At 38.7% G+C, this 25,635-nt stretch overlaps 1 protein-coding gene across 1 annotated transcript in view; it reads left to right on the forward strand.

Moving 5' to 3' along the window:
- The first annotated feature begins 421 nt into the window (after positions 1 to 421).
- Positions 422 to 25,635, forward strand: part of celsr1a (cadherin EGF LAG seven-pass G-type receptor 1a) — a 98,055-nt gene continuing 72,841 nt past the window's right edge. Inside the window, 1 exon segment of the mRNA XM_038274561.1 lies at positions 422 to 4,135. Within this exon segment, the coding sequence (XP_038130489.1) occupies positions 640 to 4,135 (3,496 nt within the window). The 5' untranslated portion in view covers positions 422 to 639.

Below are 25,635 nucleotides of genomic sequence, written 5' to 3' on the forward strand. Positions count from 1 at the left end.
ACATTTTATTGTTTGCTGTCCTTAAAACTAGAAGGAATCTTTATACATTGTTAAAATTTGCATCCAGTGCGCAATTAAGCTTTTATTTTTGTTTAAGTGTGACAAACCCGGCTCTGCTGACCAGCATAGACTAACAGAACCCAAAAGTGCGCTCTGAAAGTTTCCTAAAGACATTTTATCACTTTGATTTCTGCTTATAACTTTAAAAATAGAATGAAGGAAGCAAAGACGCTCAATGCGCACTGGGAATTTATTTATCCTTGTTTCAATAACAATGCGTCTGTGCGCATTAGTCACCCGGTCGGTGGCAAATCTCCATAAGAAAAAGCCCACCTCCTCCTCCTCTCGGGAACGCGTCCCTGAGGGGGGGACGCAGCAGGTTTATGGAAATAAGCTAAGGAGGTGGAGGAGGAGAAGGAGGAGGAGGAGATCCACGAAGCCATTTTGTACCCATTTCAAACTCAGTGTGGCTTCCCTGTGCGCCATGGATACGCTGACGCCAAGGATACAGAGCGAATTTACCTGCGTTAAAGGTCCGCAATGAGGAATAAAAGTAAAACGCGGTGTTGGGAGAGGGAGAGTTAATCCAGTTTGGATCACTTTCGCTGAACCTGAGTGGGATCTGGCAGGTAACCGGACATGGAGCCGCCGAGGTGTTGGATTTGGGTCTGTGTTCTGCTCACGGTGCCGCTCGCAGGATGTTTGGAGACGCACCTTTCGGAGACTTTACAGCCCGGGAGTGTTTTAGCAAACCTGTCCGTGGGACCTGGATGGATTTATACAATTGACAGGACTTTATCTCCAAACTTTATCCACAAGTTTTTCCAAGTGGAGAGGCGCAGCGGACTGATCCGCCTGTCCCACAGGCTGAAGTGCGCGAACACATCAAGGAACCCGGTGCCTGTTTACTTTAGGGCTGTGTCCTCAACGTCTGGAGACTCAACTCTCACGCATTTGAACGTGTTTGTCCACGGACAGGACTGTTTTATTAAGTACAAGAGAAAGAGTGAGCCAGACATTCATATTAAACACATTATGAAACTAAAGTCATCTTCCTGTTTACTGGCAGGTAAACTCTTATTGAATGTAAAGAAACTTTTGCCAAAATCTACACAAGGTATAAACCTTTTAAATACTAAATGTTATGGAAAAGACTTTGTTGCTGTTCTCAGGCATGGAGATTTGTTCCTGGTTAATGATTTGTGCCTTGAGCACAGAGAAAAAATGAGTTTAAAATGCACCCTGCATGGCTCTGCAGACAGCAAACTGTCTGTGCAGGTGATTTTGACGCTTTTACAAAATGAAATAACCCAGAAAGCCAGAAAGTCTAACAAACTGAGGTGGAAGCGACAAGTGAACACACCTCCACAATTCCAGCTCGCCACCTATCAGGTGTCTGTACCAGAGAATGAGCCCCCATACACCCGAGTCATTACCTTGAAGGCAACTGATCCAGATGATGGAGAGGCAGGGAGGCTTGAGTACAGCATTGAGGCTCTGTTTGACAAAAGGTCTGATGATTACTTTCAAATTGATGCAAAAACTGGAAGCATAACAACCGTCCAGCTGCTTGATAGAGAAGTGAAGGATACTCATGTTTTCAAAGTTTCTGCAAATGACAATGGCACGCCGAAAAGATTTGCCACTTCTTACCTGACTGTCACAGTGAGTGATAAAAATGACCATTCACCGGTGTTTGAACAAAACAATTACAGCGAAAAGGTCAATGAGAATGTGGAAGTTGGCTTCGAGGTGATGACGGTCCGTGCCACTGATGGCGACGCCCCTTCCAATGCCAACATGGTTTATACAATTGTCAACAAAGATGATGAGAACTCCATCTTTGAGATAGACCCACGGAATGGCGTGGTAAGGATCAAAGAGCGGCCTGATAGGGAGACCAAGGCCGAGTACACACTCATTGTGGAAGCCAATGACCAGGGGAAGGACCCTGGACCTCGAACAGCCACTGCTACAGTTCGCATCGAGATTGGGGATGAAAATGACAACTACCCCCAGTTTAGTAAGAAGAGATATGTGGTACAGGTCCCAGAAAATGTAGCCGTCAACACTAAAATTGTCCAGGTAGACGCCACTGATAGAGATGCTGGTAACAATGCAAAAGTGCACTATAGCATCATCAGTGGAAACATAAAGGGTCAATTCTACATCAACTCCCCCACTGGAGTTATTGAAGTTATCAACTCTCTGGACTATGAAGATGTCCGGGAGTATAATCTGAGGATCAAAGCTCAAGATGGTGGAAGGCCACCACTGATAAATAGTACGGGGTTGGTGGTGGTACAAGTGGTGGATGTCAACGACAATGCTCCCATTTTTGTCAGCACTCCTTTTCAATCAACTGTGTACGAAAACGTACCCATCGGTTACTCTGTTAGGCACATTCAAGCAATTGATGATGATTCTGGAGAAAATGCTCGTCTGGAATACCAGCTCACTGACACAACACCTGGTTTCCCATTCGTCATCAATAACAGTACAGGCTGGATTACAGTTGGTGAGGAACTGGACAGGGAGACCATTGAATTCTACACCTTTGGCGTTGTAGCAAGAGATCATGGGATCCCTGCTATGTCATCATCAGCCAGCGTCAGCATCACAGTGTTGGATTTTAATGACAATGTGCCCACATTTACAGAAAATTCCTACTCTTTAAAGGTCAATGAAGATGCTGTGGTGGGGTCCAGTGTGCTGATGCTGACAGCTGTGGACAGAGACAAAGACAATGTGGTGACCTATCAGATCTCCAGTGGAAACACCAGAAACCGTTTTGCCATCACCAGCCAAAGCGGCGGTGGCCTCATCACCCTGGCCCTTCCTTTGGACTACAAACAAGAGCGACAGTACGTCCTGACGGTAACGGCCAGCGATGGAACACGCTCTGGCACAGCTGAGGTGTTCATCAACGTGACAGACGCCAACACACATCGACCTGTTTTCCAAAATGCTAACCAGCAGGTGACACTAAGTGAAGATAAGCCTATAGGCCACACCGTGACTGTGGTCTCTGCAACGGATGAGGATACGGGGGAGAATGCTCGAATCACTTATATCATGGAAGATAATATTCCTCAATTTAAAATTGACCCAGATACAGGTGCTATCACAACACAGATGGAGATTGACTATGAAGTCGATGCATCCTACACTTTAGCCATCATTGCCAGAGACAATGGCATCCCTCAGAAATCTGATATGACCTATTTGGAGATAATTATTGATGATGCCAATGATAATGATCCCCAGTTTGACAGCGATATCTATAAGGGGAATGTAATTGAAAATGCAGACATCCGCACTAGTGTACTCAAGATCTATGCTACAGACAGAGATTCTGGTCTCAACAAAAGGGTGACTTATGCATTTCAGGATGGAGGTGATGGAGATGGGGATTTTTTGATTGAGCAAAATACTGGGATCATCAGAACAGCTCGCAAACTGGACCGTGAGAACGTTCCTGTTTACAACCTGAGAGCTGTTGCTATGGATAGTGGGGTTCCTCCTAGGAAGGCATTTGTTTCTGTTCATATTGAGGTCCAAGATATAAACGACAATGCCCCGGTGTTTGAGAAGGATGAGCTTTTTTTTTATGTGGAGGAGAACAGTCCCGTGGGGTCAGTGGTTGCCCAAATAACTGCCACAGACGCAGACGAGGGCACCAACGCAGATATTTATTACCAAATTGTGGAAGGCAATATTCCAGAGGTTTTCCTCCTTGACCTTCGCAATGGGGAGCTTACTGCTCTCACAGACCTGGATTATGAGACCAAAAAAGAGTACATCATTGTGGTCCAGGCCACATCAGCACCACTAGTGAGCCGGGCTACTGTGCATATCCGCCTTGTGGACATGAATGACAACAAACCTGTACTGCAGAACTTTGAAATCATCTTCAACAACTATGTCACCAACAAATCTAACAGTTTCCCAACAGGAGTTATTGGTAACGTACCAGCCCATGACCCGGATGTGTCAGATAAGCTGCGCTACAAGTTTGAATCTGGAAATGAATTATTATTTTTGCTGTTGAATGAAGACACTGGGGATCTGAAACTGAGCAGGGATCTGAATAATGACAGGGCTCTGGAGGCCCCCATGACCATCTCTGTCACAGGTGAGTGAAACCTCAAGCTCTACATCTTGTTAAAATTATAGATTTTAAGCAAGTGTTTTCAAGGAAGAATATATATATAGAAATGGGGTGTTAAAGAGTTAGCAGGGCCAACACATACTTTTCTGTTGGAGAGGGGCAGTGGCAAGTTTCAGTTAAAGTGTTGGCTGCAGGCTTTGTGCAAAACGGGTTGGTCTACTTTTAGGCGATAAATCTTTGTGTGTGAGTTGTTGGTTTAGGTAATAAAAAAGGTGCTATTATCGGGGCACCCTCATGGCTGAGCTGCTTTGTTGTCGCACTTTTGTGGTTTGCTGTCGAAAGAAGGAGTAAAACTATGTCAAGGATTTATTTCCTTAATTTTTTCAGCCTTCTGCCCAAGCACTGCAGTGGGACTTTGTGGACATCTTGAGGCAAGATGAACTTAAATGCAACAAAGGACTTGCTTTGCATACCTTCATGCACTTGTTACTCCCAGGATTTTTGAGATGGAGAGGTTGAAAATTGTGTGTGGAAAAGGGGTTTTGATCTGTAGGCATTCTTCCTGCAAGGTCATGTAGAAAGAATTCACTCTAAGTATCTGTTTTTTCAAAAGACAGAAGCAGACTTTGTTCTTTCAAGTTAAAGATTAGTGAGATTCAAGTACTTATGCATTCTCACCTTCACCGACAGGATTGCAAGAAAATCTCCTTAACATGAATAAGACTGCATTATAGAGTAACTAACCTGTCACCCACCATCAGTGTATTTCTCAACATCTTTTCTTTCTTTTGCTCCTTTTATTACTTATTCTCGCCATGGGTTGATCTTGCAGAGCACATTAAGCCCAGAAACGGGCAAACAATCCAACACATTTATAGTTGTTAAATCATCTTTCTCTTTTTGTGTCCCTCTGTCATGTTTTAAACCATGTCAAACAGGCAAAATGAACAGAGGAGCCACTCCAAGCCAGGGTCTGTTAGGGAAACTAACATTTCCATTCAATCTAAAGCTGAAAATTCGCTAGCTGATGTTTATTATGAGTTGTCTATATATGTTCGTTAAATCAAACAGCCAAACCTCTGACTTATTAATTAACTGAATCTGTGATTTTCCCTTAAGGGAAATTTTATTCTAAGAGTAATTTTTCAAAATGAACCACCCTTTGTCATTGTTTCAGACACAAATAAAGGCAGATCTTTTTCTGTCTGTTTTATGGCTGTTACAATTGACACTCAGGGGATCCTAGGCAGCTACTCACCAGGTCACAGGCCTAATAGCCCTCATTCAGGACCCCTTGATTCATGCTTGTTAATAACCAACTGACAGGCTTTGGTGTATCCTTGACAACAGGGAGCTCTTGATGGTCCCAATGGGGGGCTTGAGCCCCGTCATTTACTTTATCCCTTCTACAGAAATAACCATGTGTTGGTGAACATGGTGTACATGGAGACACTAAGGGGAGGTCTTACCTTTTATTTTTTAGGGTTCATGCTGATGTCAAGTGCTTAGTAACCATTACTTGATGCTGTGACCTCTTGACCCAAATGTCCAGGGCAAGGAGAGCCCAAGGGGACTTGAAGGCAATCAGGGTTTTAACGAGCTCTAAGAGACTGGACACCAAATGCATCCTGAAATCCATTGACTTCATTTCCCCTTGGCTACCTAAGTCAATTATTGCTTTCTTGTAGTTATTGTTTTGACAGTTTCTTGTTTGCTGCTTTATAAATATAAATATATATATATATATATATATATATATATATATATATATATATATATATATATATATATATATATATATATATATATATATATATATATTTATAAAGCAGCAAACAAGAAACTGTATATATATATATATATATATATATATATTTTATTTTATTTTTTTTTTTTTTTTTTTTTTTTTTTTACTTTTAGGCCTGATACCTTCCTAAATACACACATTACTGTTTTTTGTCTAGTTGGGGGACAATTAGACATATGCATTTTTTTTGTTTTTCTTTTTTTCTGATCATATCTATCACTAGAAATTAAAAAATAATATCCTCAATGAATGCATGCATGCATGCAGAAAATAAACTTTGCAGAGGTTTCAAGGCATGTGAACAGTGGGCTGTAGAAGTTTTTTTTTTAGGCTTTGCATGAAACACAAAACTGCTCTGATAACTCTAAGACATTGTTGTTGAGCACACTTTGATAGCCAAAACACTGCTCCATCTGTCCCCTTACTCCATCAATGAGATGTTTGTGTATGTGTGCGTATGCCACATGGCAGCTCAGTGGTTCAGTGGATAAGGGCTGTGTGTCGGCTTTGTACCTGCTTTTATTCTTGCTTTCCAATTTTACCTAAAACCTTTGGGGATTGCTATTGTTTTTCTCAGAGCATTTCTGGCTTACAATGCTGATTCACTAACCAAAATTGTGATTTAAAGTAGAGAATGTCAGTGCAGGAAACAACTGATTAAAAAAATCTGGCCTCAATTTATTAAACTTGGACCTGAACGGCTTCAATTAAGCTGCGAGTAACTCTCTAAGGTGTGCCTTTTTATAAATGATGAAAAGGAGCAGAATACGCAGAGTTAAAGCCACATGTTAATTTGTATATTTAGTTGTTCTCTGTCAGTATTGATGAGGTATTTATCCCTTATTTGAAGCCAGCCCAGACTTTGATATGCTTTAGTTGTTTCCTAATACGTAAAGCCAACCCCCAAATGTATTTCTCTTTAGGATAGATTTGTCCGGACGATAACAGCTATTCCTGAAGCATGTACAAACAGGCTATAGGTGGAGTTTTTATAAGAAATGCTGCATTTCAGATTGTTACTTAAACGATTAGGAATGATTGATGCTAGGTTGCTTCTTTCCAACTGAGCTCTGATCTCTCCTTTTGCCTCTTCTTCAGTAGACAGCACGGCATGACGCTACACGCACCTAACACTCCACCCCTCCGTTCCGAAGGCTTCCCCTCTCGTTTCCCTACAGGGCTTTTTCTGCTGAGCTTCCCTGCCTTTGGATTTGCTTCTTTATACAGTTGAAGGAGTTGCATAGAAAACTTTTTTGAAATGTCTCTTTTCTACCACCCACTTTTCTTACCAAACTAAAGCACTTTCACTGTTGGCTCCCTTCTTTCTTAGAATGCATAATTTGATTTTCACATAGACAAAGAACTTTAAGCCTATTTCAAACTCAAGGCCAGAAAAAGCACTGCTCCTTCTGTGTTCCCCAGATTATTTTTAATTACATGGGTCTCTTTTTTGTGAGGCAAATTCCCTTTGCTGTTGTATAAATTTTAAAATTCTTCTTTTCTTTATAAACTCATTCCCACAGCACAACGCTTCCCTTCCCCTTTTAATGGTCTGTACAGGCATCTGTGCTTCTACACATTACAGTCAGTTTTAGGTTTCAACTATACCTTCTTTTTTTTAGTGGCTGATTTTTTCAACAGTAAGTTGACAGGAAAGGGGGTATGAGAGAGGGGGAGAGATACAGGCCAGATTCAAACCCTGGTCACCCGCGTTGAGGACTAAGGCCGACGTCCATGGATCATGCGCATTTACCACTGCGCCACCTGCACACCCATGAACAGGCTTCTTATAGGTGTGTTTGACACACACTCTATCTGCTGATTTTGTGGCGCTGCATGTTGTTAATCCTGCTGCTGGCGTCATGCCTGCAGTAGTGGCAGAGCGAGGAGCCAGCAGTGAATCCTTGTAGTAACTTTTTAAATAAACTTGATATAAATTGTACAATACATTAACAACTGTGTTAAATGAGTTATGCAACTGTTAATTTATTGCTATTCATGGTGAAACACAGGTTTACCCCCTGGAAGTTAAGAAACAGAGATGAGTTCTCAGTGCTTCCTTTTTTACTTAACGGTATAGTCAATGATGTTCTTTTTCCGGGCAGATCATCAAAATAAGTGGTCCTTCTAATTGTCAATCATTCTGGTGATATGTTTACATAAAGTCGTCCTACACGTCCGTCCCCATTTTCATTTACCAGTGGTGAGTCTGACATTGTGGTAAAATTGCAAATCTTTTGGAAAGCAAGGTTGTCTGAGCGATGCAAACAGCATCTTTTAAACAGAGCGTGCACGAGGAGAAATGGGCCCGTGCAAGCTCTCGCACATGTTTAATAGGCATTCCCTCTCAAGAGTGGGTACAGGGTTATGCATGTGATTGGTTTTTTTTAAGTGGAGAGGACAGGTCTTTTCATATTCGCGAAAATCCTCCACTATACTTAAAGCAATCATCAGGTTAACAGAAAGCAAATATTTTGTTACTAAACAAAGCTTGTCAACTTTTATTTTAAGGCCTCGGATCTATAAAGAAGGTGATATACATGTATATGCGTGGCTAAACAAGGCCACTGTGAGTTTCCCGGGACAATTTTGATCATAATGTATCACCAGCAGATTGTTGCTCTCCACCCACGTGGCTTTCGAGGCTGAAAATGTCCTGGGTGATGCTACAAGTTAATTTAATTACAATCCATTTAAGTTGATAAGGCCGCCTGATGCTGATGCTCCATCTGTGAGTCCAATTAATCCCGTTTTCTGTAGCAGTTTTATTCTGTTAAAGATCACAAGGGATTGGATCTTCTCCTAGTAGTGTTAATTTTAGCAGCCATTTTTAAATTTAGTTTTAGTCTTAGTCCAGTTTCAGCATCGTTTGTTAGTTTTTATCACATTTAGTCGACATCATCGCATTTTTATTTAGTCTAGTTTTAGTCGACTTAAGTCAGAGCATTTTAGTCTTTATTTTAGTCCAAGAAAACATAATTTTATTAGTTTAGTTTTAATCAACAAAAACTGTCAACATTTTAGTCTAGTTTTAGTCAGGACATAATTTTAACCTTTTACTTTTTTGTCAGCAGATAACGTTTAAGATTTCCTAAAATTATTTCAACATTTTCTTTCATCATCTTTTTGATAAAAAAACACAATTTTAAGGAACACATGCAGACATGGAAGATGTTCTGACAATATTTGCATATTTATTTTGAACATTGTTAAGGTTCAAAGACACAAACACAAATGCTTGCATTAAAACAAATAAAACACACCTGGCAAAGGAAACAAATAAATAAAATAAAGTGTCTTATGAACTTTACACAAGTGCTGGCTGTTTAAAGCTAGTTCACATAGAATAATAAAATAAATAGATTTGAGGTCAATGTTGTTAAAAAAAAAATAAAAAATCCAACTGATAGAACAAAAGTGCTTTCCTTCCAGCTTTAGCTGGCCTGTCATTGTTTCTGGGTGGCTGGTAGGTTGTTGGTGGTGATGATGTATCTTTAATCTGGAACAGAAATTAATACAATGTCAGGATAGATAAACAGCATAACAGGAATTCCAAGTGTATAAGTAGCATATATGTCTCTTTTTTTCCCTAACAAAAACTAAGTCTCTATAAAAACTACATTTGACCATCCATTTCAAAATCATACAAACAACCTAACTATCATTTTATGCAGGAATAAATTGCAGACATTTTAGGTGTGCAAGCATTTTGGTTGTATTAATATTGATGCCAATTCAAATCAAATGTCCTTGTAATAGTAATATGCAGATAAAGAGAGCAGCATTTTATGTCACCAACTAAAGACATCCCTGCAGTGGTTCACCTAGCAATGACTATTTTGTATATGAAAATCTAGGTTAAAGTTGCTCTGAATTATGTGTGGCATATTATTATTATTATTTTGTCTTATCCTGATAAATAGCTTCAGTTGGTTTTAGCATTTAGCATACATGTGTAGCTGCCGAGTTGTTCTGTGTTAACTATAGTTCACTTGCAGCTCCTAGATAACCTAAAACGTCTGTCTGCTTTAATCAAACTTGCAATTTAACTGAAACTATAGTTGCCCGGCCAGTATAACATATCTAAGTTAGCATAAATTTAACTTTACATACAATGCTATCAACAAGTGGCTACCGTCGCTACGTGCTAACAAGCTAACGTAACGTAGCCAGCCTGGATACTAAATGCTATGAAAGTTAGCCAACATTAGTTAGTTTATCATTAGGACATTATAGCCGCTGATTTAATGTTACATTATAAACAACCACCACCAATCTTTCTGTTAACTTACCGTAATGTCTTTGTGGTGAACTGCGACGTGTCTCTTCAGGTTTGTTGTGTTTTTTTCAGCTATCATGTGGCCATATTCCTTCCCTTCCACTAAAATCAAGCATTTGGGTTTGTTCTCCACTTAAAAGCGAAAATGTGTCCATATAGCACGTCTCCTCTTTCTCCTGAGTCCCGGAGTAGGCTACTCTGTGCCGCCCGCTCCAGGTTTGAAAGTGGGTGTGTGGGAGCTGACGAGGAGGAGTCGGAGGAGGAGACGAGACAGGATTTGAAAAAACATAAAATAATAATATATAATTTTCGTCTCGTCTTTATTCGTGAACTAAAATGTCCATAGATTTTAGTCCAGTCTTTATTTGCCGAACTGCATTTTCGTCTCGTCTTTATTAGTCCACGAAAATTATTTCTGATTTACTCCCAGTTATTGTTTATTAGTGGGGATTTTCGTCTCGTCTCGTCTAGTTTTCGTTCGGTGAAAAATGTGCGTTGACGAAAATATTTTCGTTTAGTTTTCGTTAACGAAATTAACACTATCTCCTAGTTGTCACCAGGCGAGAAGTGGAGTCAACACTTGGACAAGTGGGCCCTGCTGGGTGAATGCATGGCTTGTATTTATTGCCAGATGCAATGCTCTAATGATCTTTGCCTTGTCGATCAGGACCAATCTTTTTGAAATTTCATAAAAACTATTGAGCAATCTCTATTGGTTCCTTAGAATATATCCTGATAGATTTCTGAACCAAATTATGCCTGACCTGATTAGTTTAATACTGAAACCTATGAATATTTTTCCTGAGACCTTAGAATGTCCTAAAGTGTACGCCGTAGATGTGTGGGGCAGCAGCGAAATACCTAAAACATGCAGGACCATGATTGAGAGGCACTGGTCCATATATTGGCCTGCTTTTAGGCAGGCCACACACACACACAATGGTTTTGCTTTTAATCTGCAACCTCCTTTCTCAATATCAGTGTTTTGTTTCCAGCCCGGATGTCATTGTCTCTCTGACTGGAAAGTGAGCTACAAAGTGTGCTCGCTTCCCTTCATCTCGAGTGTTTGCTGTTGGATTTCATTGTCGTTTGTTTGTCTGCAAACACCTCCGCCTGTGGCCTGGGTTGAACAAAGTTAAAGATAGTGAAACAGATGACAGCCATTGTTTTTTGACCCATGATTCACTCTTTGTTAGCTGAACTGTCATTTGAAAATTTACCAAATATGTTAGCACGTTCGTTTGGGTATTTGGCCTCTTTCCTTACTGCAAACATTGCAGCGGGCAAGATGCCTTTAACTACATGCTAATTTAGGGCTCTTTTTAACTAGTATGAGGTATTTAATTAGTGTTTATTTTTAAGTAGAATGACAGTGCTACACAACTTTAGTGGATTTTAAAACAAGATTTGGTAGCAAAAGGTTGGAATTAGGAAGTAACAGCCCCACAGTATGATGTTGCTATCATCGTACTTCAAAACCAAAACATGCATCTTGTGATTGTGGCGAAGTAGATTAATCTTTGTCCCACTTCACTATTAGAAATTTCAAGAGAAAGCTTTTGTCCAGCACCTTTGGCCTGCTGCAGGCTGCAGTCTGGTTTAAAAGGGTCACTTGAGGTTTTTGAGGACAGTCACACTGGTGATGCTGGACACACTAGACTTTGATTAGCATACTGCAGGACTGGGATTTACCCAACTCCAGAAGGTTTTGTAGTGGTTTAGTGAAGGAGGGTGGGGGGGTCGGGAGCGTCTGTGATTGTAACCAGACTCACCTCGCTCCTCCTCTGTCATTCTGACACTCAGACAGCACAGTACTTTTTATTGTCCCCCTCAGCAGGGGGTCAAGAGGAGCTTTGCAGCTCACCAACGGCTCACAAGTGTGGCATTACATACGTCACGAAATGCAGCGACCGGTTACTGGAATGTTAAGTGGTTCTAATGAGTTTGGGTCTTCCAAGGTACACATACAGGATCACAGTATAATGCTAAGGAGACAGAGAATGCTTCTACTAAATAAGCGGGGAAATGAAAGTAAGTCTGTAAGCTATTTTGGGAAATACACATTTGTTTTATTAAATAAGCTGCTTATTTTAACTCTGAAGTCATGGTGAGGTTGCCAAGAGTCGAAGTACCTCAGGTTCATGTTGTCACAGTATCTATGCAAAGATATGAAACAAAAATGCTTAATCCAAATGTAATGCATCTACTGCTTAACTAGCATTTTGCTTGTGAATTGGGAACTGTCATTTTTTTAATGGCTGGAACTCACCAAGCATTTTTTCTGGGGTGTTCTATAAAAGCATTATGGAATGTGTTGAAAAACAAATTGGCATGTATGAAATTTGCATGATTTCAGGAAAGACTGCAATGTGAAGAGGAGAATAATATCAATCCAAAAAAATGATTAAAATAAACTTCTGTGATAACTCGTTCGGCCAATTTTTTGAACATTTACTCTTAAAACTATTGACAAAGATTCTGGATAGAAAGAAATTATTTCTGCGCTTACAAGTTAAATGTATTTTTATTTGTATTTTGTTCATGAGTTTTTAAAACTTGGCTGAACTACTATTAGGGCTTAACTTTTATTATATATTAATGGAAATTATTTTAAGATAAAAGCCATAAATTTATCTTTGAAGCGTCAGCAAAAAACAATTTGAACAACATAATTAAATCCCTTTCATATTTTTACAACCGGACTACAACGGTTGATAGATCTATTCAACTGTATAAACTAACATGATAAAGTCACTGAAAAAACTGGAGTAAAGTTAGTTAATTTACTCCTTTTAGTGTCACTTTATATAGCAGGATTAAGGATATCTTATTTGGGCCTAAAGCTGTCATTTTCTAGGTTGGGAGCCAAAAAGTTTTGGCACCGCTGCTCCAACTGGCAGCACATTATACCGCTGTCGTCTCAACTAGTGTGACCTGGCATTAGCACTTACAATGCAGGTATTAGGATGAAATGTCAAACAGCTTAAATGGATTGAGTTCACTTGCCCAAACAGGCCAATATCTGTCCCACTCCAGAGCTTAAACTACAACATGACTCTGGACTAAAATCAGAGAGGAGTGACCAACATAGCTTTGGCATATATCAGGTTATGGTGTTATGGACTGAAAATCCTTTACACTGGAGTTGGGTGAGAACTTCTTTTCCTTTTTTATAGAGACAAAAGCTTTCTTCTACTTTTCTATGTTTTGACAACTATAGGAAGACAATGAACTCCTTGATTTGCGAGTTCACTTCTACTAAAGAATTACCTTTTTCTTGGAAGGTTTTGAACACTAATATCTGTCTTAGTTCAGCTGCATTAATGCTATCAATGTTGGGACACACTGAAGGACAACCCAGAAACCTGACATAAGTTTGACAGGAGGCAAAGTTATCTACTCATAAGTAGGGGTGTGGGAAATAATCGTTTTGGCGATACATCATGATATACGGTTGCCCGATATAATATTGATCTTTTACTTCTTAGTATCGATTTTTTTTTTAAATGGTTACATAAAACATTGATGGGAAAAAGGGCTACCTCTGCACCACCACTCTGGCAGAAAGCGCTGTGGAGCCCTTTAACTGTGCGTGCAGCACCGTATTTGAGGCAGTCACAGTGGAAGAAAACCCCAAACAACATGGATAATAATACCTGATCAATATTTTCTGATGAAAATATACAGCACTTGCTGTTTTATCTCATCATTTGATTTTGATAGCTGGGGAAAATATGGTAATATATAGTGATAATGCAATATCATGATAATATCGTATCGTGACCCAAGTATCGCGACATGTATCGAATCGCAACACTCATGCCAATACTCACCTCTACTCATAAGGCCTCCAATGGGTATGGCATGTGATCTATATATGGAGGTCTTAATTCTCCTCAGTTTGACCGACCTTTGTAGTATGTCTTCCCTCTTCCTCCCCACCATATTTCCTGTCTGTCTACAATAGAACAAAGGCGACTGGGGGAAAAAAATGCATCCCATAGATTGTAGTTTTCACTTAAAAGCAGGTTGGACAGTTAAAATCAGTAATCTGAGGGAATACTTTGATTCAATTTTTTTATTCTTATACTTTAATAACAGATTGCCATATCATGATGCTCTGTTTCTTTAACTGACTCTGGGAGATAAATTACTACCCTACCGGTCAGTTAATCCCTTCACCTGTATATATTCAAGTCCCATTACTGTTTCGTCTCTTCCAACTTCTTAAATATTGCATGTTTGTGCATTTGTACTTGTAACCCTCAAAGATCACTCTCAAGTTGAATTTAGATTAGCCAATTTTCTTTAGTTTAATATTAAACCCCAGCTCCAGTTGAGCTTCTGACCACTGAAAACAGGTCCAAATTAAGTGTTACTGAAGCTTCTAAATGATGTTTTAAATAATCTACAACTACATGCAGTCTCAAATCACACCTGTTTGGTCAATAAAAAACACCATAAGATGAACTAAAACATCTATAGGTTCAGTTTCTTGCTGGCAGGCACATCAGCGGCCTGTTTGCTCGCCGTCACAGGAAGATTTGAAACCAGACGTAAAGCCTTCCCCTGCTGCTGTCAGCATAGGTATCGGCTTTCAAGCCCCTGACAACCTTTGACTGTGCCTTTAACTATACAAGTTGAAGTACAGAGATACATGTCCACACGACCCACATCAAGATTGCGTACGAGAGTAGATCCAAGAACTGATGGCAACCAATGGACCATTTAGACTAGTATAAGAACTTTACACCACACACAGATTACAACAGTATTTAGAAGCAATGTAGCTTACACCATACCCTGGGTCACACTTGGCTCCTACAGGCGGAGTGGCTTAGGCTTCTTTAAGCATTTCAAAGGAACAGACTAAGACATGTGGATTGAAGCTTAGTGCGTTTCCTCCAGCAGCCCCAGGTCATGTCTTTTAACAGATAGGGAGCGAGAGAGAGATGAAGACAGAGGGAGCTCCAAGGTAAACTGAGTTTGGCTAGGCCTTTTGATAGCATGTCAAGACTCTCCTTTGAACCAAGACGTCCTCCTGTTACATTTTGGATAGGGTGACTAACGTGCATACTCGATAACATGCCAACAAATTGCTAAGAAGCATCTTCACTTACACAAAACACTGCTACCTGTCTTCAGGTACCTCTAAAATCAGATCACAAAGCCACTAGCTGTGGACCGAAAAGCCGTTGACCTCTTCCCTGGAGTTTTAAGGCCAAGTTTCACACAAAGATCACTTCCACCTTTTATAAGTGGCACAGAAACTACTTTACACTCCTAAAATGTCTCTAGTTACTAGTTCAGGGTGTTTCATCTTACATTTGTTTCTTTACCAGACCACATGGCGTTGTCAAAATAAAAAGAGCTTAGGATTTTAAGATACATTCTTTTTCAGCTTATGTTTCTTATGTTATAATATATTTACAACACATTTCAGGAATTATATTGATGGAACCTTTCTGCCTTTTAGTCATCATAATCGTTACAAATTATTTCTAATTTGGCTAGTTTGCATACTCTATATAGTCCATTGTATGTACCCTGTTCTAATAAATGATCTCTACTTAACTTACTATCTGTTTGATTGGAAAAAACTGAGTATTTCTTTATATTTATTGTAAAGTAGTTTAAGAGTGGTAGTTTGGTTTCGACATTCATACATCAGTGTTTCTGACGTAAACATTTCCAAACTGGTCAGCAATTAGGCAAAATACATAATACATTTCTTTATTGAACAGTCCCGCTGTATTAGTTCATAGCCATTGCAACTGGACATGACTCCTGCCACTTTGGCCCTGTCTTATGCCAGATGCTGGAATCAAGTACATTTTACATTGATAACTTGCGTACAACAGTGTTTTTGTTGGCTGCATCATTATTTTGTAGATTATCTTGGTTTAATGGGAAATTTGAATTGAAGAAGCACTCTATTTCAAATTGCCTAACTTAAAAATTAAAAAAGCCAGGTTAGTGTAAAGATAACCTGACCTTACATTGCATTAAGCCTGGGTCACACCGCTCAGGTACGACTTTTTAATGTCCAATCCAATTTTTATGCATGTCATACTGACTGCGTATAGAGAAGTGCCGAATAGGCAGGGTGAGCGGATCCCAATTTTGCAGATTTTTCCCACTTCTGTCTCTTTGACTGACAAATTGAAACACTGTCCCACATTTGACCTGGAAAGATTATAAAAATTTGCTAGCATCTCAAACCAGAACAGATTAAATATTTCAAGAGTCTTATATTAAAAATACAATGGGAGCTATGTTTAAAGAAAAGGAAATTGCAGCAATACAGCAATGGGACAGTTCATGTGGGTACTCGATGAGACAGTGCGAGATGATTCTCAGAGAGAGATCTGTGAAGTTTATGAAGTTTTTTTTTTGAGTGTCTTTTTTCATAAAGAGGAGAGAGTGATGAGCTGTGCTAACCTGCACTGTTTTGTACTTTGTGAGTCTCAAAGAGGATCACTATTTTACTTTAACAATTTTCTGTCCTTGTAAAGTTAGTTGAAATTTTTTTTGAAATTTTTTTTTCCCCGCTTTCTACTGTCTCTTGTTGGTTTTGAAAGCTCAAAGAGGATCGCTACTTTATCTATTTTCTGTCCTCCTGAACTCCTATCATGGGTGAAGTATTCTGTTTTTTAAAACTATTCATTGATTGTTTATCCACCAGTCTGCCCCGCCTGCTTTATATGCATTATTTGACTCCAAACCTGACTATTTTTTCTTGCCATTGACAGATTTTGTTTTGTATTTTCCCCAAAAGCGGATGTGTTTTACTTGTAACACGTCTCTCTTCCTGTCAGACCCATGAAATTCCTGCAGAAATACTGCGTAGTCTATTTAAATACACGTGGGGTCTTTCTCAATCGCAGCTACACAAGCTCCCTTGCAGAAAATCGTGTCGGGTGTGTTCATCACCATTGACTTTCAATGAGCGGTAAAAGTAACGACCTCGTCCGACATGTTTTTCTGTCTGGATTCAAAATTAGATTTTTCCTGTTGAAGAAATGGGCTTTTACCGCTGTCTGTTTTGACTACCTTTATAAATGCTGTTTCTAACCCTGCTTTAAAAACACAGAAAGGTGTAACGTTAATTTATTGTTGCTAGGTGGTCTTTGTAAATCCTGCTTTAACTGGATATTTAACAGCTGTTTAAATTGCTGTTTATAAGTACAGGCGAGGTCTCAATTACTGGTCTGCATTGTAAAGAACACGCACTATCAGGATCTGTGTTTATAAGTTAAACTGATGATTTGAGGACATCCGTTTACTGGCGAATAGCATCATTTCCAAAGACAGACTGCGTCCATCCTATGGAAGAACTGGTTGAACTGGAGCTGATTTCTTTAAAACTAGCTATTTTTTTATAACATTTTTTTATGAAACCACTTTCAAAGCCAGCCCTAACACCAGTCTTAATTTATCACTGGTACAGCTGTGTTGGAAAAACCCTGTCAAAATGTGTATTAGATTAGCAGCAGCATTCCTAACGCCCCTTTGACAATGCAGAGCAAGAAACCACAAAGCATGCCTCTGTCTGTCTTTGTCTCATGTGATGCTTGAAAATAAGGTACTTGCTGCTGTCTACCTTTAGCAGCCCCTTTATCAAATTACATATTGGATAACAGTGAAGTGTTGGTTTTCATCAGTGTGTTTGTGTGTTTGGTGGAGGGGACCAACCTTTACAAAAGATGGAAGACTTTCTCTTTTTCTTTTTACTCAGATTCCCTAATTGTTCATACAAACATTTGCTTAAAATCCAGCCAATAGGAGAATTTCATATTGAAAGCAGAAAAGAATGGGCTAGGGTGAAGTTTAATGACATTTCTATGTTGCTGCTTAAGTGCATACATCCATCATGTTTTGTCTCTTTTCTTTCTCTGCTTTCTGTCAGGTAGGAAGTGTTCTTTTTATGGTAATGCTCATCCAATGTTCCTGACCTCAGGTTGTCCTCATTAAATATTTAAAGTACAGCTTTATCATTGCTAAACGTGTTGAACATGTCCCTGTTGCAAAGGTCTTTATACCTGTTGAACATGGCATAACCACATGGTTCAATGTATCTTTAATGGGTTGTTATGTGATAGACCAACATGAATTACTACATCAAGATGCATTTGTATTCACCTCCATTTAATCTAATAAACCTAAATAAAATCAAGTGCAGCAAATTAGCAACAGAGGTTCCTTATGGTGTAGTTTGCTATGAGTATAAACCCAGCTGTTCTCTGTGGGCATTAGAGGTTTGTTAAAGAAAATTGGTTGATAAACAGCATCATGAGGGCAGTGTAGCACAGAAAATGATAAAAGTCAGGCTTGTGATAAAACAGAGATTGGTTTTAAATATTTCAAGCTTTAAACAAGTCTTGTTTGCATTTTTTTTATGGCCAAGAAGAAGACATCAGACCAAAATTGTATTTTTAGCCTTACATCCAAAATGCAAAGAAAATCGTCCTAAACACAACATCCGCCTTCTTAGTGCCTTCCTGATAGCAAGTTTAAATAGAATGTTGATGGATGTGCATGCAGGTTAATCCTGGAAGGAAACAATGTTGGATTCTGGAAAATACGCAAGACTTTGGTTTGGGTTTATTTTCCACCAGGAATGTGAAACTTGTAGATTGTAAGTTGACAAAATAGGAAAAAGTTCATGATATACTCTTTCAACTCTAATTATGTGTTTCTATTTCTTCTGGTTATTGGTTATAACATGTTTTTAATTGGTGAGTCATTTTAATTTGAACCTCACCAAAATGGTTAATGGTTGGACCAAATATTTTCCCCATTCCAGCAATAATTTACAGGTTTGTGTTCCTTGTATGAGGAAATGCTAACTGTTTTTCTCTGTCTGAGCCCTGTGTCAGTTAAAGGCGGTTAAGTTGAGCCCAGTAGAGAATTCACACTTCAGCCTGATGGACCACACCCAGAGCTTCACAGAAAACAAAAGAGCCCAGTTCTCACATCCAGGAGCCGGAGCTTGATTTGCATTTTAAGCCCCCCACTGTGGTCAGTGACTGTATGCAGAAAACCACTGCTTATTGTTACAACAAGTGTGTGTGCCTTTTAATGCTGATTGTCCATATTCTGAGTCCATGCAGAGCATTTACTTTGGGTAACTTCGGAGGAAAACTGGTTAGAAATTATGGAGGACCTAGAGAGTCACTGAAAATGAAAAAAAAACAGGCATTTAAAAAGCAACATTTAAATTAGTGTTGCGCCGATGCCATATTTTGGCTCCGATACCCAATACCTGACTGTGCAGTATTGGCTGATACCGATACCATCTGTTCGAAATGAATGTGTGTGTGTGTGTGTATATATGAAGAACTACATACTACTTGGATTTAAAATAATTGCCAACATGGCTTTGTCAAGCTGCTGCCTACCTTTATGAAGCAGGAAAAAGACTAATACAAAGTGAATCCAGTAGAACTTTTTATTGCCTACCTGGAATGATTCACAATAGTTGAATAAACTTTTGACTCTCAAAAGGTTATTGGTGCCCTATTTGTTGGTACATACCGATACCCCCATTTTAGTGCTGGATCAGGGCCCGATCCGTATCAGTATCGGTGCAACACTAATTAAAATCATGCAATATGAAATCCAATTTAAAAAGCATTTTCTAATTGGACATTTTAAAATGAGATATTAAGGAGCAATTGTAAATTGTATTTAGTATTCAATTATTGGATTTTGAAGCTTTATTTTCAAATGCTATTTCTACATGGAGGTTTAAAGAACAAAATTCATGAATCTGATTATTAATACCTTTCCTAATAACAAAATTACAAAGGTTGCTCAATTATTATTATTTAAATTTTCAGTTTTATTTTGCATTTTTTAAATTCTTCTTGAAATTGCATTTTGTTTTTGCTTTACCCGCTGCATTTACCTTTTCTGTCACCCTTCTGATCCCTGAGCAGACTGGAAACCGGTTTAACCAATCGCATGTTCCTTGCCCACTGCCGAAAAAACCCTTTTAGACCCGGGAACAACTGGCTTTTCGTGGCAGTGGGAACAGCTCACTGATGCAAGTCTAACGGGGTCAAACAACTCATGAAGTTATCTTTTTTTTAAATTGCCTTGGTTCTGATCGGCGTGCTGTGTTAACACCAGAGCTAACTGCCCAACTACGTGACACCATTGAACGTACGGATGTCAACACAACGCCCCGGTTACTTCTGTTCTGATATAACAAGCAGAAACAACTCTGTTAACATTCGATAAACATGGAGCAGCGGGATTCAAGGGACAAAGGAGCAGAAATAAAGAGAAACTAACTACACCCTGGTTTCCTTACATGTTGCTCTGCATCGTTTACTTTCTTGCTTTCTGCCACAGCTACAGGGGAACAGAGCCCAGGAGGGGTTAGACCCAGCTTTTTTTTTTTTTGCCAATGGGAAGGGAGCCAAATGCTGATTGTTAGCGAGTCGAGCCATGTTTGAAAAACCCGGTTTATCTATTTTTTTAGCTAGTTTCAGCTGAAACGAGGCTCTAGTTGCTCCTCAGACGTAACCAAGTCCTTCATTGGTCACTTTGAGAACTAAGTGTGGCAGTCTAACCAATGAGAGAGTTTAAGTGCTTTCCACTGTGGTCTGGGACCAGAAGGGTGACGGAAAAAGTAAATGGAGCGGGTAAAGCAAAACCAAAATTTCATTTCAAGAAGGATTTGAAAATGCAAATACATTATATCTTTAATATTTAAATTTAAAATGTGCAGTAGAATTAGATTTTAAATTGATGATTTAAATGTGCCCATAGACTGCTGAAGCACCAATCGTGACACCGCTTGGGATAAGTGTGATGGAAAATGGATGGATGGATGATTTTATGTTGAATTTGAAATGGCTTTTTTTTTCTTTTTCAGTGACTCACTAGGTCCTTCATAGCTTTAGTATCATTGTTTTTTTTAACCTAAATTCCTAGATACTTTTTACATAATTCAATGTGTTTTCAAATTATTTCAGCAGCCCTCTGTGTCCTCCCAGCTCTTGCATCATGTTGGGATTATCACACTTTATGATTAAAGTAGCATAATTTGTGATTTAAATGCTTGCTGTTAATGGTTCACACTCAATCTTAGTTATCAAAGGTGGATGGGAGATCTTGGTCCTTGGCAGTATATCTGATATTACATGTGTGTTATGGGTGACACTAAAGAATAACTGAGATAAGAAGAGGCCCAGAGAGAATACTTTCTAAGCTCTGTCATGAGAAAGATTTTAGGAATGAGTTGGTTCAGCTTTAGAGCTCAGTTCTCAGAGATTTGTTACTGATCCTGGGTGGACAGCTGCCTCTCATATCTGACATACCCACAGCTGCCCTCAAACACATCCCCCGCCAAGCCTTTATGCTCATACATAAGCTGGAGAACAGGAGTCTGGAGTTTCCACTTGTAATGGCATAATAGAGGGCAAATTCTATAATATGTCATATGTAAAATGTTTTCCAGAGACACAACAATCCTACTTTTACTTTCCATCAATGCAAATCCTGCGAGGCAGACACGTGTAGGGATGATGCCTCACTAGACTGAACCATGTGTTAGCTGCAACTCACAATCCTGGTGAGCCTTGTTAATAGTTGCGCTCCATGTCTAGCTTAACTAATGTAAGCCCATGTGTTATTTATCTACATTTTATGCAGGTATACACAAAGTAAACACATTTAATTACAGCTGTTAAATCTTTTTTTAAGGATAAAAAAATATCAACTGTAGAAATCAATGGTTAAAGATAGATATTGTGGAGGATTTTTTTAAAAGACCCGCCCTCTGCAATAAAAAAAAAAAAATGCACGTGCAAGAACATGCCTGAGCCCATTTCTCCCCGTGCATACCCTTAAAATGCGCTGTTTTCATAGCTCACACAAGATTACTGTGTCCACAGACAGCGGGGACTATATAGTGGACTTTCTAGTGAACTCAATTAACTGACTGTTCGGACAGATGATCACTGCTTTTTGCTCCTCGTTGGTCAAGTAACTCTTCCTCCACTGCACGGTGCCTGCGCCATCTTTGTTATTAGTCACCACTGTCGGGTAGCGACAGCCTATGGCGACAGCAAATCCCATAGTGCTTTGCGCGGAGAGCTCTCTGTGCAAAGCACAGACCAATGCTACATTGCAAAAATGGCAGCCATATTAGATTTAAGGTCCAAGTTGGTGATAATCTTTTGTCTTTCACTCACAAAAGTCTGTATACAGCAGGCGTTGTATGTATTCTTACTAAGATAGAATAATACATTACTGCTCTAAAGGGCTGTTTGCATTGAATGACAATTTTTTTTGCCTGAGTGCTTTATGTAAACATGTTTTATTGAGGAGTTCGCTGATGGTGTGTTTCCTAATTTGTTATATCTTAATTGTAAGGCTTAGGTAAAGGATGTACAATAATTTTTGTAATTATTTCTACAATTAACCTTTTTTTTTTGGTATTATGCCTTTTTTTTTTACATTTCATTTTCAAATATTGAGGATTATTTTTCATGTTTTACAACACAGATTCTGTTGTTACAAATGTTGAAAATCTGGTTTGATATTTTGTACAAAAAGTTCTAATGGAAACTAAGTTAAACCTCATAGGATTATCCTAAGCGGTGGTTAAAGATAATTTTTCAAAAACACAGTACATATCTGTTCAGCTCTGAAACTTCAAAACAACTGTAAATACAATCTAAGTAAAATATGATTGGGTAACCTGCTGCCATGTGTCTACCCTCCACTCTGACTATGTATGCTGAGGACAAGCTGATATACATCAAGCCCTGTCAGTCCTCTCAGACAGAAATCATAAAATGAGAGAGCAGAGATGTGGTTAGTTGTTGTGGTTTTGCTCCAGGGGTACACTGGTTTGCACCTGCGCTGATCATCATTTGCCACACGCATTCATGTGTACACAGAAACTGGGGCAGTTACCCTTCCATACATACTTCTCAGATAGAGGAGTACAGAAAGCTGCAGGGCTGATAAAGGTGGAAATGCCCTATCATTACCACAGCGATGACAGCCTCTTTGGGCTTGGATCACACACTGGCATACCTTCGGATGTGCGTAATCAGAGGTGTTTTTGATGCACAGTGTTACGCTGTAGTTTCACATTGTTCACCACTTTTTCATTTACATCTTGTGAGCTTTTTTTTTTTTGAAAAAAGATGCAAAAATAAGTGAATTTAAGAAATATAAATAAAAAAGCATAAAAACGATTGACTTCACAAAATTTCCCCTCTTCGAAATTAAACCCAACCTTAATCATTTTTATTTTCACTTTCTGTTTTTCAATGAAACTTTTCAACTGTTTACTGCCCATCAGTAGTTATGACGCACTATTAACAGCTATTTAATTATGTCATTAAGTCGTCGGCATACGATGCTGTTTTTGATCAAGAAGACAATGATACAAAACAGACGTTTAACATTATATCACAGTAGATTTTCTGACAGTAAGTTGTTGCTAAACATATACAGTAACTGTTGTACATTTATTGGTTGTTGTTTTGTTTTTTTTAAGTGTGCCCTTTAATACTCTAATTTCAGCCCTATAGTGTTTCCTTTCAACACAATTTGTAAATCGTAATTCAGCTAAAGTTAGAACTTAGAAGCTAGATTTAAGATCTATTAAAAACCAGATTGACTAGTATTTTATGTCATAAATGGTTTTAAAAAAAAGCAAGAAAATTAAGGTTAAAGAAATACTTTGACTCTTCATGGGCCAAATAAAAGGGCCCATGAAACACCTTAAAAATAATCAAATCGTGATATTTTTACTTTTTCAAATTCATTACAGCATGTAGGAATTTTAAAATGGTGAAAAGATTTAATGCAGCTAATAAAATGGGGACTTTCTTAGCCTTTTTTGGCTGATGGAAGAGGGAAATGAAAGTGTAACTGGTCTAAAACAAAGATAGGGATCTTGAGTTCAGTGAAATGTCATTACAAATGCTGTACATGCCAACAACTAAAAAAACTCTTTCTCCCAATGCAACTAACTGGGACCTTATTTATACAACTTATTTTCAGGTTTCTGGCAACACCCCGGTGGGGTAATATGTGAGACTGACTCATGTCCATTGTAAAGTATGGTAGAGGAAGTGTGAAGCTGTGGACTAAAAATTGGTCATGAATGATCCATCATGAGTGGACAAATTCTGACAAAAATGATCCATAATATAAAGAAACCAACCTTCTTTGATAATCATCACATTTCCCAAATCCCAATTAATAAAATATATTTTAATTTATCTTTACTGCTTACTGCTTAGAATAAAGAATTGCTATAAAGAGAACCACTTAATGCAATTGTCTTCCTCAGGTAGATAACTTTAGATCATATGTCATTATAAACCAAATTGGACTGCATTGCATTTAACTTAATCACACTGGAATATGATAGGTTTGAATTCATTATATCTTCACCCATATGAACTGGATGTAGGCCTCAAGATGCTATTTGTTATGAATTTTTGCAATGAAAAACTGAGTTATACCGGTGGAGTATAAAAACAAATTTGCAACTATTGTTTTAGTTTATATTTCTTAATAGAAAAGCACAGACCACCCAATTTTAAATAGCTAACTAATACACACCCTGGATCATAAGTGCACAGACACTAACTCACTTTTTTGAATCATTATTTTAAATTCTTGAACTTCTTTTTTTTTTTTTTTTTACAAATTAGGGATCAATGTTCCAGTCGGGACCACAGGAATGACTTTACCTTCAAGCAGAATAGAAAGACATCCTCATAATTAGTACATATTTTGCTGTTAGAATTTGTGCATGTGCAGTCATGCATACAGACGCACTTATCTAATGCCGAACATGAAACCGCTGAACATCCATACTCTCTTTTTCAATATAAAAAAGATTGTCCCATTCTCTATATTATGGATCACATGCTTTTGAATGCATTTGCATATGTCACGAGCAGGAGAGTCTTAGGGCAACCGTTCTCCTCAGTCCACTCATTCTCCTCTCCCAGTGAAGACTTAAAACATGTCATGGCACAACCAGAAACCTCACTGACCTTCGTTTCTTTAAGGGTGTTGACATTTTTGCAGTGACCGAGGGTTAGCTCTAAAACCGTAATTCACAGATCTATTGAATGTATTCCAATTGAAGGGTAGACCAAATATCTGTGTGATTCTGGGCCACGTCCCCTTAGGTGTAAGCTGAATTTGAAATTTACTGCTTTCCAGCCCTAATAAATCCCTTTCTATTTTGGAGGCAGGACAAAGGATTAGGAGCAATAAGTTTTCATAGGTGAAAAGAATCACTGGGAGTCTAACAAGCAGTGAATCATATGCAGCCTACTATTTGGAGTATGATGTACAACATTGTCAAGCTGTAATACCTATTCCTCCAACAGCATGTTAAAATTAGGACATATGGAAGAATGATGAGTTTCAGTTTTTACTTTCTGG

This window comes from Cyprinodon tularosa, unplaced genomic scaffold, assembly GCF_016077235.1.
Source record: "Cyprinodon tularosa strain WSP-4 unplaced genomic scaffold, ASM1607723v1 ctg92, whole genome shotgun sequence".
NCBI classification, from domain to species: domain Eukaryota; kingdom Metazoa; phylum Chordata; class Actinopteri; order Cyprinodontiformes; family Cyprinodontidae; genus Cyprinodon; species Cyprinodon tularosa.